Genomic DNA, 13,979 nt, shown 5'->3' on the forward strand with positions numbered 1-13,979 from the left:
GAACACCTGTGACCTGAAGTTACATTTGACCACTATAATAAATTGAATTTACAGGGAGAATTAAAGCTCCGGAACTTGAAAGCAGTTTTTATACTACAGTAAATGTGTGCACTAACATTAGATGCTGCCTCGATTCAGTGAGTGGCCATGAAAGGTTTTTCTGTCTGACACCTGAAGACCATTTTAAAAGCTCTTCCACCCAAGCCGTGTCCGTGGCTACATGTGTTTAGTGGCCCCGCAGTTCAATCACAAAAAAAGAGAGGGCTGTTAGTGTTATATAACAGCCAATGTTTACAGCATGAAAACCCCTAACACGGTGCAGTACTAAAGAGAATCAGCAGAGGGCCTATGTGCACTTTTTACTAATAACAGGGAACATTATGCATTCAGAGAATCATACGACTGGAAAACAACATAGAGGAAAAACGGCCACGATTTGTCCCTTTTTTTGTAAATCCATCCACTTAAGCAGTAATCATACAAGTTCTAAGAATCAAACACACCAGCCAGTCCACAGGATGAATATATTTAATCACCAACATAAACATGGCTCAAATGAACACCAGAATATACATTTATTAGAAGTAGTCGCATGACATCATCCATATAATCTTCAGCAACTGTAGAGCAAACACGATCAGTAGATATTTGCAGAATCTGCGACAATACATGAACTTTAAGGTCAGATTTATGCCACAGTTTTAGCTGTTGATCATGCAAACACAAATTAAAAAAGAAAGACCATAGGGAAATTATTTTTTCTGATGAATGACTCATCAGTTTGAGCTTCCTGTGACGCTGATTACAAATCTAGAAAGCACAATCAATATCTCAGTCGTCAGAAAATACAATTTTGGAGCTGATTAATTGTTTAGGTCAGTTTTTCATAAACTTTTTTTCTGGGGATTCATTAAAAAAAATGAACAAAAAAACACTGCAACCAAATTCGCAATAAACCTTATCAATAAATTGCAAGAAGAGCAAATTTATGCACAAATACACGTTTCCTGGTGATTTTTAAGTGACAAGAGCATCTTCAGTAACCGTAGAAACGCTATCAGTGGATATTTGCAAAATCATGAACTTTAAACAAACTCAGATTACAGCATAAAAAGGGTACCATAGTGAAATGATTTTCTCATTAATGATTAATCTGTTTGAGCCGTCACCAGCATCCTGTGACACTCAAGTTCACTTGTGACTCGCTAGCAGGTGGAGTTGGCTTTTTCTTTTCTTTGGGGCAAATGTGGCTGTCAAAAAATATCATGCAACATCAACCCAGCCTCCAAGTCCATTAAAGAGTCGGTGGACTCAGAACTCTACAGCAAATTTACTTTAAGTGGGTTAATGTCAGCATGAAAAGGGAAACATATTTCAAAGGGAACTGGCCAACTGGTAGATAGCTCAGTGTGGCTATATTTAGCTGCCAGTCAATTAGGGTGTTTGAAACATCTGAAATGTCAAATCTCCATGTGATGCTCTGCAGCTACTGCTTATTGCATTGCCAGTGAAATTATAGTAAAATTATAGTAAAATACTAATCTGAGGTATATTTAAGGCACTACAAATGAACAATGGAAGAATTGTAACGTTTTACCTTTAAAGTTCACTGGTTGCTTTCCTACATGAAGACAAATTCTGAAATCCTCTGTTTAAATATGCAAATGCGGGAATATTTTATTAAATATGTGCTCATTTGCATACATGTCCAGAGCAGAAATCTGAACTTTGGATAGAGCCGGTTCAAAATAATTGTCGACATTTCAGGGTCACAGGTTTTAACAATGGGGATTTTGGATTTATCGTTTTATCTCTCTATAAAATAGAAAATCCTGTCATTTTCACCACGTTTTCAGGAAACAAAATGTTTTATAAATCAGGCCATGAATGAAATATGAACAAACACCTCTGTAAAAACCTTCAGAATACAGATAGAAAAGACAAGTTTGGTGAATGTGCTACTGAAATGAAGATTTCTGGATTTTTTTTTTGAACAAGTGCCCTTTAAAGACATGTGGTATTGTGAAATTCTATAAAATTTGCAAGACAATACAAGTGAATAGTGTAACATTTTGTCACTAACAGAGATGACCATGACATTTTCCCAGTTGATTACTAACATTAAGACAATTATTCTTTAGTATTACAGTATTCAGTCATGGAAAAAATTATTAGACCACACTTGTTTTCTCTAATTTCTTGTTCATAGGAGTTTAACTTAAGAGCTGATATCAAGCCATTTTCCATGGATTTCTTGATAACGATTTTGGTTATTATCAAGAAAACCATGGAAAATGGCTAGATATCAGCTCTTAAGTTACTCTTATGAGCTATTTTGGTTATCATTATATTTGTCCAGACAAATGTACCTTTAGTTTTACCAGGCATTAAAATAAACAAGAAATTGAAGAAAACAATGGTCTAATATTCTTTTCCATGACTGTACATGCAATGAGGCATTATCTAATGCTAACTTTTGGAAAATTTAGGAAAATCTTTGACACAAATAAACAAAGTATGGTCAAATAAACACCTTGATGTGTATTTTGGACTTTATTTCACCTGTTTCGCATGTTATAAGACAACTGGATGGGTGTTAGCAGCATTTTTCAGCCCACTCTGATGGGCGAACAGGGGCCTGCTCCACCTGCTGGTGGGTTAAGAAGGTCATTATCAGCGGTCATGAAAACAAAGCGGTTATGTTTAGTTAAGAGGCCACAGATTTTAGTAATTAACTAACTGAAACTGTTAAAGTGATCGTATTGCACTTCCGAAAAGCTTTAAGACTGTAGAGGCCGGGGTGTCGTGACCTTTACCTTCCATTCTGGGTCAATGTCTAAAACTGCTCAATTCTGCATTTCCCAAAGTGTCGGTTTATGTCACAGCTATATCTATGTCACTTTTTAAAAAGCTCCTCCACAGTCGCGGCAGAAGTACTTAAAGCCTGAGTAAGACCTTGATGTGTACAACTGGTGAAGTGGTGCTTTCAAGGATCTGGTAAAGCAATCAGTGTCAGTGATAAACCTATTAAACTCAATTTCGCATTCAGCAAAAAGAAAGAACACCGATAGAACTTCAAGCCTGAAGATAATTACCAATCCAGAGAGCACAATACAGGTGGTACTAATGACAAACTAATAACCATCGCGATAGGCCTTCCTGACGATTTCTAAGTGTAATTTCCGAAGAAATATAAGTCTGATAAATCATATCTTTATTTTATACATGTGTTATTAAAACCATATACACAAGTTTAATACTTTTGAAATTAGATAAAATACATTAATAGAGGTTTTTCCCTTATATTACATTACATTATTGACCTATAGAGCTCAGCAACAATTATTGACGTCCATATATAAAACAATACCGTCTGCTGTGTTTACATATGTTTGTTTACATAAGAATTTCAACAAAAAGTTAGCTAACATGATGCAAGAATATCAGCAGGGTTTTTCCGCTAATCATAACACTTTTTAGTTTGTTTTGTTTTTTTACATCGCATTAGTCAATTGAATAGAAAAACTATGCTGAGACATATTTTGCTGTATTTTTTTGCATCACTACTTCTGCCGTAAGGGTGTATTCACATTATATGATTTTATTAATAATAATAGTTTGTGTATCGCAATTATTTCTGGGAAATAATTAGACCATCTATTAGACGGTCTATTATATTTTCCTCAATTTCTTGTTCATTTTAATGCCTGGTACAACTAAAGATACATTTGTTTGGACAAAAATAATGATAAAAACAAAAATAGCGTTATAAGAGTTTAATTTAAGAGCTGGTATCTAGCCATTTTCCATGGTTTTCTTGATAATGATTTTGGTTATTATCCGGAAAACCATTTCTCTTATGAGCTATTTTATCATATCATTATATTTGTCCAAACAAATGTACCTTTAGTTGTACCAGGCATTAAAATGAACAAGAAATTGAAGAAAACAATGGTCTAATAATTTTTTTCCATGACTATATTAGAATCACTAACACAACTGTAACAGACTCTATTCTTAAGTGAGAAGTTACATCTTGAAAAATATGTCAGTGAATTACTCATGTCCAAGATTTTAGAATGGATAACATATCATGAGTTAGAAAGACTTTGACTTTTGAGTTATTATATTGTTATTATAAACATTTCTAGTTTCATTGCATAAGAACAGACCATGCATTTTAAGTGTTATGATCTATTTTAGTTATCATTATATTTGTCCAAACAAATGTACCTTTAGTTGTACCAGGCATTAAATAATATTGATAAAAACAAAAATAGCGTTATAAGAGTTTAATTTAAGAGCTGATATCTAGCCATTTTCCATGGTTTTCTTGACAATAACCACAATCATTATCAAGAAAACCATGGAAAATGGCTAGATATCAGCTCTTAAATTAAACTCTTATGAGCTATTTTTGTTTGTTATTTGGGCTATTTTTTCCATGACTTTACCATCCAACAAAATGTTGTTATTGTGACAGACCTCCGTATCAGTAAAACAACCAAAACAGAATGTATGCTCGCCTTTATATTAGAATCAATGTTGTACCCTGAGTACATTTATCCAAACTATGCAGCATAAACATGCTTCTTGTTGAATGTCTCTTGATTTTCGTGCTCATGCCTATAATCAGAACAAGGACACTGGGTAGATGTAGTCTGTCAACTGATTGTCTGCATGTTTACGCCAAGGCCATCAGACTTTGAATAGCCACAATACAAGAAACATCAGCTTACCTTGTGTATAGACTGATAAATACAGTTACACTTTTGACTCCATAAACTTGACCTGAGTTGGATACTGCTGCCAGTAATCCTTGTGTATGTTTTCATTACACATTTATCATCTTTGGAATTTTAGATTGTATATTTACGTGTTGAAATTAACTGTCTACATGTTATTCTGTTTGCTTGCCCTAAATCCCCCCTGAAGGGACAAATAGAGTATTTTGAACTGAAAACAAAGAATAAATCCTTTTGAATAGTTAATAATCAATTAATAAACCACATCCACTCATCAGATCTCATTAGATATATTTTACCTACTTGCTAAGGTAAGTAAAACCATTTAAATGCTTTTCAGGTTTGCACTTTGGAAGAAATCCTGCAAATTGATTTGGCGACCATAATAAATTATCCCGCCAGTCTGTGGGAATGACTGGTTTAGGTTATTGTTCAAGCGAAAATGCCAAACATTTGCTGCTTCCAGCTTCAATTTGATGCTTTTCTGTGTCCTGAAATGTATTAAATTGAAGATTTCTTGGGTTTTTGGGCTGTTTTGTCGAAAAACAACACATTTGATGATGTTACCATGTGTCGCAGGGAGTTGTTGTGATGGGTATTCTCTTACTGTTTTCTGAAGCTGTGAGGACCAAATGAAAATAATCATTAGCTGCAACCATAAAGCACAAAATTCATCCACAGTAAAGTATTTTTCGGTCGGCCTGGCAGCATCCCCCTCTGAGATTTATTCCAGCAGCTCCTGTCACAAGGAAAAAAAGGAAGTTACAAAATGACATGTGAAGTGATGAGGAAAGATACAGCTGTGTCAGCTTGTACGGTGGGACTGAAGACAGTGAAGGCTACAATCAGGAAAGCCACAACGCACTGACCTCGTCTGACTCCTCTCCAACTGTGCAGGGCCCCCTGTCGCTGTCCCCCTCTGTCACTGCTGAACCCTGATCCTCCATCCGCCTCAGTTGCGAGTATCTGTATGTCGGCACACTGAAATAAAGTAAAGTGACAGACAGGGGTGAGGTGCTTTTACTGCGCTAAGAATTTTAAACAATCTCATTAAGGGCCCATTAATAAAGCCTGCTTACTTGACTGGGAGGCAGTATTTTCGGATGATCAATACAGCAGCAACTGTTGCCGCCACTGAGACGAAGATCACTGATGCAATAATCCCGGGGTGAAGCCTTAACCCGGCCTAAAAAGACAAATGAATCCCATAAGATCTAACAGTGGGGTAGTTAAAGAGCCCATAAACCTAACAACTCAGTTCATGATGTGTGGCTCGGATAAAAAAGGAAATACGGGCATGAGATATGACAGCTGAACAGCGTGTGTGTTATGGATCACACTGGTGTGTGGCCCAAAAGCTCAGCAGCGGGGGTGTGAATCACAGGCCAAGCAGGGAAACTGATGCATTTCTGACAATACATGATAACTCACATCAGAACTGTGATCACTAGCCGATATATTAAAAGTCAGAGATGTGCATAAGATCACAGGTAATGTTAGGAGAAGTGTGTGAGAACTATAGTCTCTGCAGTGATAATTAGGATTCACACGGCCAAAATGTAACAATTCAACAATTAATCACACACACACACACACACAGACAGACTCACAGACACAGAGACACACACACACGTAGGTGTCACACATGAAAAACAATGACTGTGATGAGATGTCACCAAACTTGAGACATAGCCACATTTTGTAATAATAATATATTTTTGGCCTGTGTCTTTCCCTCATACTTTATAGTTATATAAAAGGTGCTAAAATGCAAATGTGAGGCGTATTTCAATGGCAGATGTGCAGCTTCTTATACAACCCTGATTCCAAAAAAGCTGGGATACTGTGTAAAATAAAAAAAACAAAACAGGAAACATCAAATTCAGAACGAGTGTATTTTATTTTTTATTTTTTTACAAAAATCAATAGTCTCCCAGCTGGAGCATTAGATATACTGTCGTTGCACTGTAGGTCGCAAGGCATTTGCAAATCATTGCATTTTGTTTTTATTACATTTTTTACAGCGTCCCAACTGTTTTGGAATTGGGGTTGTAAAATTTATCAGGCATAGTGTGCTTGATAAATTGCAGTCTGTGCACAGACATCACAAATGGACACATGAACCAAAAGTCTGCTACTATTAGTATTATTACAGGATTTCTATATGAGTTAATATATCTGTTTTTTCACTCAAGGTACACATATTCACCATTAGCTTGTTGCTTATTAGCAACATATTGGCTCTTTATTGGTCATTATAAGACATGATAATGTCTCAATCTGCATGACCATATGTGGATCATATAACTATAGGCCATTAACTAAGGGTTTCCCCTCAATAACTTCCTAATTACTGCTTACTGATAGTAAGTAAGGAAATTGTTGCACATTAATTATGATTGTGATGAATATGCTTTGCTTAGTATCGGTCTTAAAGGTTGCAGTACAACAAAAAATATGCATTCTCCCTTCATAATACTTAAAAAGCATGGTCTGTTCTTATGCAATGAAACTAGAAATGTTTATAATAACAATATAATAACTCAAAAGTAAAAGTCTTTCTAACCCATTATGTTATCCATTCTAAAATCTTGGACATGAGTAATTCACTGACATTTTTTTCAAGATGTAACTTCTCATTTAAGAATAGAGTCTGTTACAGTTGTGTTAGTGATTCCAATATAGTCATGGAAAAAAATTATTAGACCATTGTTTTCTTCAATTTCTTGTTCATTTTAATGCCTGGTACAACTAAAGGTACATTTGTTTGGACAAATATAATGATAACCAAAATAGCTCATAAGAGAATTGGTTTTCCGGATAATAACCAAAATCATTATCAGGAAAACCATGGAAAATGGCTAGTTACCAGCTCTTAAATTAAACTCTTATAACGCTATTTTTGTTTTTATCATTATATTTGTCCAAACAAATCTTTAGTTGTACCAGGCATTAAAATGAACAAGAAATTGAAGAAAACAATGGTCTACTAGATGGTCTAATTATTTCCCAGAAATAATTGCGATAAACGAACTATTATTATTAATAAAAACATATAATGTGAATACACCCTTACGACAGAAGTAGTGATGCAAAAAAAATATAGCAAAATGTGTTTTAGTTTTTCTATTCAATTGACTAATGCGATGTAAAAAAGACAAAACAAACTAAAAAGTCTTATGATTTTTGGTGTTATCATTATATTTGTCCAAACAAATGTACCTTTAGTTGTACCAGGCATTAAAATGTATATAGCCTATATATATATATATAGCTATATATGTGTGTGTGTGTGTGTGTGTGTGTGTGTGTGCGTATATATTTTTTCTCCCCTTAAGTGCATCTATTTTAATAACTCTATAATAACTCAGTCTGTGTTTGATTCTCCAGAGAACTAAATACTAACTACATTTCCGTATGTCTACTTCCACATACTGTACATGTCAACAAAGTTAAACAGCTTCACGTTTAACATAACAGAAGCAGTTATTGCGGGCCTGCACAGCTGCTAAATTCACGATAAGCAACTCTGACACCAAAATCATAATAATAACTTGATTAATTTTTGCATGCTGAGGATTAACTTTGCAAACAACGATAAAACAAAAGTAATTTAACGGATCTAACGCCCACACGGTCTGCACATATTTACCTCTTCTCCTGACATCTTTGCGACTTTAGTGCCTGGTTAATACTTTCATTACGGAACAATAAAGTTCAGCACATTATAGGTGATGATTCGGGTCAAGTCCCAAATTGATCGGTGAATGTTTAATCCTTCAATTCAGATGTTTTCTGTCGGACTATAAGCGCCCTAGGTCAAACTACATGTTTACTTCCTGGTTGGTTTCACCTGTTTGATAGTGAGCCTTATTTCCACGCCCCCTTTTAGGAAACGTTGTGTCACGTGGTTTTCTAATTTGACACATTCAACATACTATTCCTGTTTGTAATTTATTTTTCAAATGTAAAAATATGCTCTCAAGCCTTAGGTTCGACTATATTTGTAGAAAAATAATTTCTTTGAAATAAACATAATTGTGTATAATTGTGATTGTGTACTCTGTCCATGTAGCTGTATTTGTGTGCTCTCACCTGGGCCCTGTATCCTGGTTATCCCAATTGTACCATTCATTGATCCAGTTAGGGGTATTTTTGATTAAAAAGTACTTGGAATCACAGCGTGATGAATGAATATCAGTATTCCCCTTCTTTTCATTTAATTTTTCCTCTGTCACTTTAAAGCAACAATTCATCTTAGGCTGCAAATGATGAATCAATCCTGTATCAGCCGCTCATCAGGTCTGATCATTGTTTTGGCAAGATGGATGAAAAGACCTGCCAGCCCCATGAGCTCCCCGTCTGTTGTTACATTTAAAAAAAAAAAAAAAACAACACCAGTTACAGGTTCACCTGTGAATACAGTTATTACAACAAGGGACTGTTGAACATTTAAAATACATTCAAAGTCAATTATGTCATTTTTTCTTATTTGGCTACTAAATAAGGTCTTACTGACCTTACCAGATCATTTTAATTTGCATCCACACATGAAATCAGCACCACCATCATTTCAATTCATATTTTATTCAAACAATATATACACAAATAAACATATATCCATTCTTTTTTTTCCACAAAGTATAATAAATAAAGAACAAAATTACCTATACTGTAATACTAATCCAGGAAAACTGAAATGCCGGAATTTTTTTTGGTAAAAAGGAGCTGCAGGATGTTCTTTCATAAGGCTTACATATGAATTTGGTAGCCAAGACTTCAAAAAAAAAAAAAAAAAAAGACTCTTTCTACCATCAGATGTGCTACTCAATGGGCAACTACTCAATTTGTTCCAAAAAAGCATGTGCTATTTATTGATTCCCACTCCCTTACACACTAGCATGCATATTTATGGGGACACAAAGCTGCTGTTAAGTTCACAAAAACAAAAGCAGCAACGTGGAAGGATTTTTGTGAATGCCGTATTCATTACTGATCAATAAGCTAGGCTTTAAAATCAAAATTGATGAAGCCATTCATCCGCCATCAATAACTTGTGATTTATTAATCTCGATTCTCTTCAGCTGTGAGTCAAGCTAGTTCATAGTACTTCCCCGTCTTTGGATCGAAATAGCATTTCAGGCAGGGATCATAGAGCAGATTCAAATACTCGTCCTCCTCCTTCTCCTCTCCATTCACAGACTCATCCCGTCCTGCAATAATGGAAGATCATCTGCAACACTTTATGGTAGTTGTTTTAAACATACAAAGATAACAGAGCAACGGTAATTCAATTCAAGTTTGCACAGATAAAAAATGCATGAATGTAAAATGCATATTGTATTTTCTATGTACAGTAGCAGAGCCGTGCCAGATATGAGTAAGAGCCTACTCTGTCAGCTGTTACTGCAATGAAATGAGCAGTGTGGACGCCGAGGTGACCTTCAGACTTGGGTGGATTTAAAAGTTTTCTGTCACTGCCATTTTTTCTCTCATCAATCAAGACCTTAGACACCCAGTCTCTGTACCACATTATGAAGCTGTAAAGAGATTCCCTGTAATCCCCGCTACTTTAAAGTGCGAGAATTTAGCTGTTAAATTGACAGGCAGTTAAATGCTAAAAAGGTTATGGAATGCTCCAGGAGGAACATTTTATCTTATCAGAACTTGGGCGACGATAATGAAAACTAATTATAAGACACATTGTGTAAGAGGTTTAAAAATGATGTTGTAAACTGAAAAGGTTTCATCAATTAACCTTGTCGATGTGTCTTGAGGGTACAGACCTGTAATGAGCCTGTCTCTTTTGACCTATGGAGTTATGTGGAGGACAGAGAGCTCCACTCTCATGGGTTTTCACCCTTAATTAGATACAGTTTCACATGCTTTCCCACCATGTTGAGTGCAGTCTTTGGGTGGAAGCCTTGACACCAGTGAATGTTTCCATCAGTGCATTTGCGCAGTAAGTGTGGTTTATGTTAAAGCAGTGTATTGTTTGCCGCCTATGTCACTTTAGAGGACATAATATGGTGTCTGGAGGGCAAAAGGACAAAAATTAAGGTTACTGTACCTCCGATTAGATCCTCCAAATTGTTCCCTGTGTTGCCTGACCTTCTCCGCGAGCCGAGAGGTATAATGGGAGGGCTGAGCACGTCCATCCACTCCCTAGGGAAAAGACCATAAAAGCACACAGTCATGACAACACATACCATTACGCACCCCATCCTACTGTACCGTGCACATCAAATTGCCTCCATATGACATTTTAACAATGAAGTCCCATCATCATGTGCTCTCAGAAGCCCATATAAGCCCCCATTGTCCTTGAGCCACTTCTCCTGCACACTTAGCCTCGCCGCCTCACAGTTTTACCTGAAGGATCATTTATTAGATTCTGACTCAAGCTGTGATTTCCAAGTGTCCGTGTTCTGGCTCAGAGTAGGGGTCTTAACCTTGCCGATGTCTGTGGGAGCAGGACTTCCTTTCTCTCTAAATGAGTTTATCTACCCCGTCTGAGAGCTACACAGGCTACAACTATACATCAATCATTTTCCAGTAAAGTGCAACCTTGCTCTTTAGTACGGTGCAACAGATCAGAGGAAGAGGGAAAAAATCAGCCACAAGATGAATTATTACTCGGAAGCACTGCAAGATTCATTTGTGAAACAGAATTCATAATAATTTCAGGCTATACATCAGTTGTACAATTATCCATTTACATCTTTTGCCTCTGGACATAACATCTCATAAGTGCACATCATAGTGTATTTAATGAAGTGCTATAATCTTCTTTTGTACAACATTTAGCTGACAGCAGGCAATTCAAATGTTCATTATCAATGATTGATAATGTCACTCCCTCTGAAAACAAAGTACATTCGCTATCCACATTATAATCTGTTCGCTAACTAAAACTGTGGCATGTTAATGCTTTCAGCAGGCCACATCAAGGGCGTCACTCTGTGTTGAAGAGTGGTGCGGACAAAAGGGCTCAGATGGAAAAACATTTTAAAGTGATCTTCAAAATATGCGGTTTTAGGCAATGTAATGTGGGGAAACAGGATGAGGTCAGAGGAGATAATTACGGCGGGTCCAGGAAAAAAATTGCATAACAGCGCATTCGAAAGGGCATACTACAGGGTTGAGAATATTAAAAAAATATGAACAATGTGGACCATTGCCATTTAACAAAGTGACACCCATGGGTCACATTCAAAACATTTAGTATCTTCTCTGATTAACATTACTTGCTGACTTTACAGGATGCTGGTTATAATGGGTGCCTCCTTGTGATTATTACAGTAAATACCATAATAATGAATGTATGTGTATGTTTAGTGATCCAAATGCCATCTTTTGCTTTTGTACTTTACTGTTGCAGTTAGTACCTCAAACATCTGTTTAATAGTATGTCAGATAAGTAGTATGGTAACAACTGTATGAAATAGTGATATAGAAAATATTTAAATTCAAAGATTTCAATTAAAGAGCATCTGAAATAGACCTATTCATGCACGTTTCAGCACTATGGTTACCATAGATTGAATTTATCCTGACTTAAATAAAAATAGCAATGCAATTATTAACATCTACATGCAGGCCAATTCATTCATGTCTCATCTTTCCATGCATTTAAGCCTCAATTACAGATTTCTTAATTCTAGCCACATGCCTTTCAAGTGATCAAGTACATTATCTCTTCTGAGGCTGTGATTTTTCTTTCGAACAAAGGCATTTACCCCCACTCTACTACCCCTTTGACTGTGTGATAGGCAGACACGTAGTACAAAAGTTAATGGAAGCAATTTTCAAGGACAAAGGCCTCTGCTACAGAGCTGCAAATTGGACTTCAAAATGTGAAAAGGAACTTGGCAAGAGTGATTAAATTCTTAGATTTTCAAGTCATTATAGTCCAGATACTGAAGAACCTGTGATAAAGGGAATAAATTAGTTTGATTTAATTTGAGTGAGTACACTGTTTTTGCACAGCAGTGAAGTATATTGAAATTAAGCATTTCAAATATCTCCCAGTGAAACAGTGTCAGGCCAACTCTGTTTGTCTGACACCCTGGCAATTGTACTTAATTTGACAATTGTCTTTATTGTAAAAACAATTGAATTGCTACTCTGTCTCTGTGACAGCCTGACTTGTGCTTTCATATTTGGTATTCAAGCCAAAGGCAGACACAAGACTCACACGCAAAGAAACATGTTAAAAAATGCTCGAAAAGTACTGGCAGCATTAAGCACAGCAACAGGAGCATTTTAGCTGTCAAGAAAACTGTAGCTCTCAGCAGCGAGGAAGCCTTGCAGTGATGCCAAGATGCTCAAATAATAGCATGATAGAATTCACTGTAAGGGTGTCTCAGAATGCAAAAGAAAAGGAGCGAAAAACAACGACAAATCCTGTGCAGCTGCTATAAAGATATGTAATTCAAGGCTTGCTTCGAAGTCTCAATTCAGTAGTACAGCCGCTGATGCCGTAGTGCTGCGTGAGACAAGTCAGGGAGCAGGTTTGAGGTGGCTGTCAATAGTAATATTCATCTCATACTCAACGGACATTCAATCAAACAGCGTTACCTCGCTGAATCTTTAAACAGCCCTCGGACATGTAATCATTGAAACATGAAAATATCTTAATATATGGGAGTTTTCATGTTCACAACAGGCTACCTCGGTTTTCATCAATAAATCAAAAGTGTAAGAGAGAAGGTTGCATAATTTCAGTAGCGGACCAATGATGCAATCCCTTTGTCTTGTTTTGTAACATGCTGCATGGTTGTGTACACCCACAAAGAGATGATGTGCAGAGACAGGACTCAGTGGGGTGATGCGGGGTCTCCAGAACCCTCCGAGGGGAACCAAGGGTTGCCATGGACGGGTCTTGAGATGAATATACTGTGCTTATAAGCCTTTAGATACTGCCCCGATGGAAATATGTGATACTGTATTATTGATGATAGTATCGAAGAGTTTCTTCTACCTCGCACTCTCAGTCAAAATATTAAACCTGCCTCCAAGAGCTATTTGACTCAAGCCTTAAAACTGTAATATGTAACATTTCTGCAATAAAATGTCTAAAAAATTACATTTGTAATATATTTTGTTTTTTGATGACATTATCCCAAATGTTTCAAAAAATGTATGGACCACTGTGGGTCATTCTGCGCCTGCTAAAACCCTCCTAAATATCTGGATAAAGTTATTAGAGAAACAAGCTGAGCATATGTTTGC

The 13,979-nt window shown here is 36.3% G+C and overlaps 1 protein-coding gene across 3 annotated transcripts in view; it reads right to left on the minus strand.

Annotated features, from left to right (window-relative positions):
* Window positions 1–9,312: 9,312 nt before the first annotated feature.
* The window catches only part of cfap20dc (CFAP20 domain containing), a 42,503-nt gene continuing 37,836 nt past the window's right edge, over window positions 9,313–13,979 (minus strand). For 2 of the 3 annotated variants that reach the window (XM_059330037.1, XM_059330035.1), the window contains exons 16-17: window positions 10,816–10,910; window positions 9,313–9,958 (exon numbers count right to left, since the gene is read on the minus strand). In XM_059330037.1, the coding sequence (XP_059186020.1) occupies window positions 9,837–9,958; window positions 10,816–10,910 (217 nt within the window). In that variant the 3' untranslated portion in view covers window positions 9,313–9,836. Of the gene's footprint in view, window positions 9,979–10,815; window positions 10,911–13,979 lie in introns of all 3 variants that reach the window. The other variant, XM_059330036.1, reaches the window with a different exon arrangement.

Source organism: Centropristis striata, chromosome 3 (assembly GCF_030273125.1).
Source record: "Centropristis striata isolate RG_2023a ecotype Rhode Island chromosome 3, C.striata_1.0, whole genome shotgun sequence".
NCBI lineage: Eukaryota > Metazoa > Chordata > Actinopteri > Perciformes > Serranidae > Centropristis > Centropristis striata.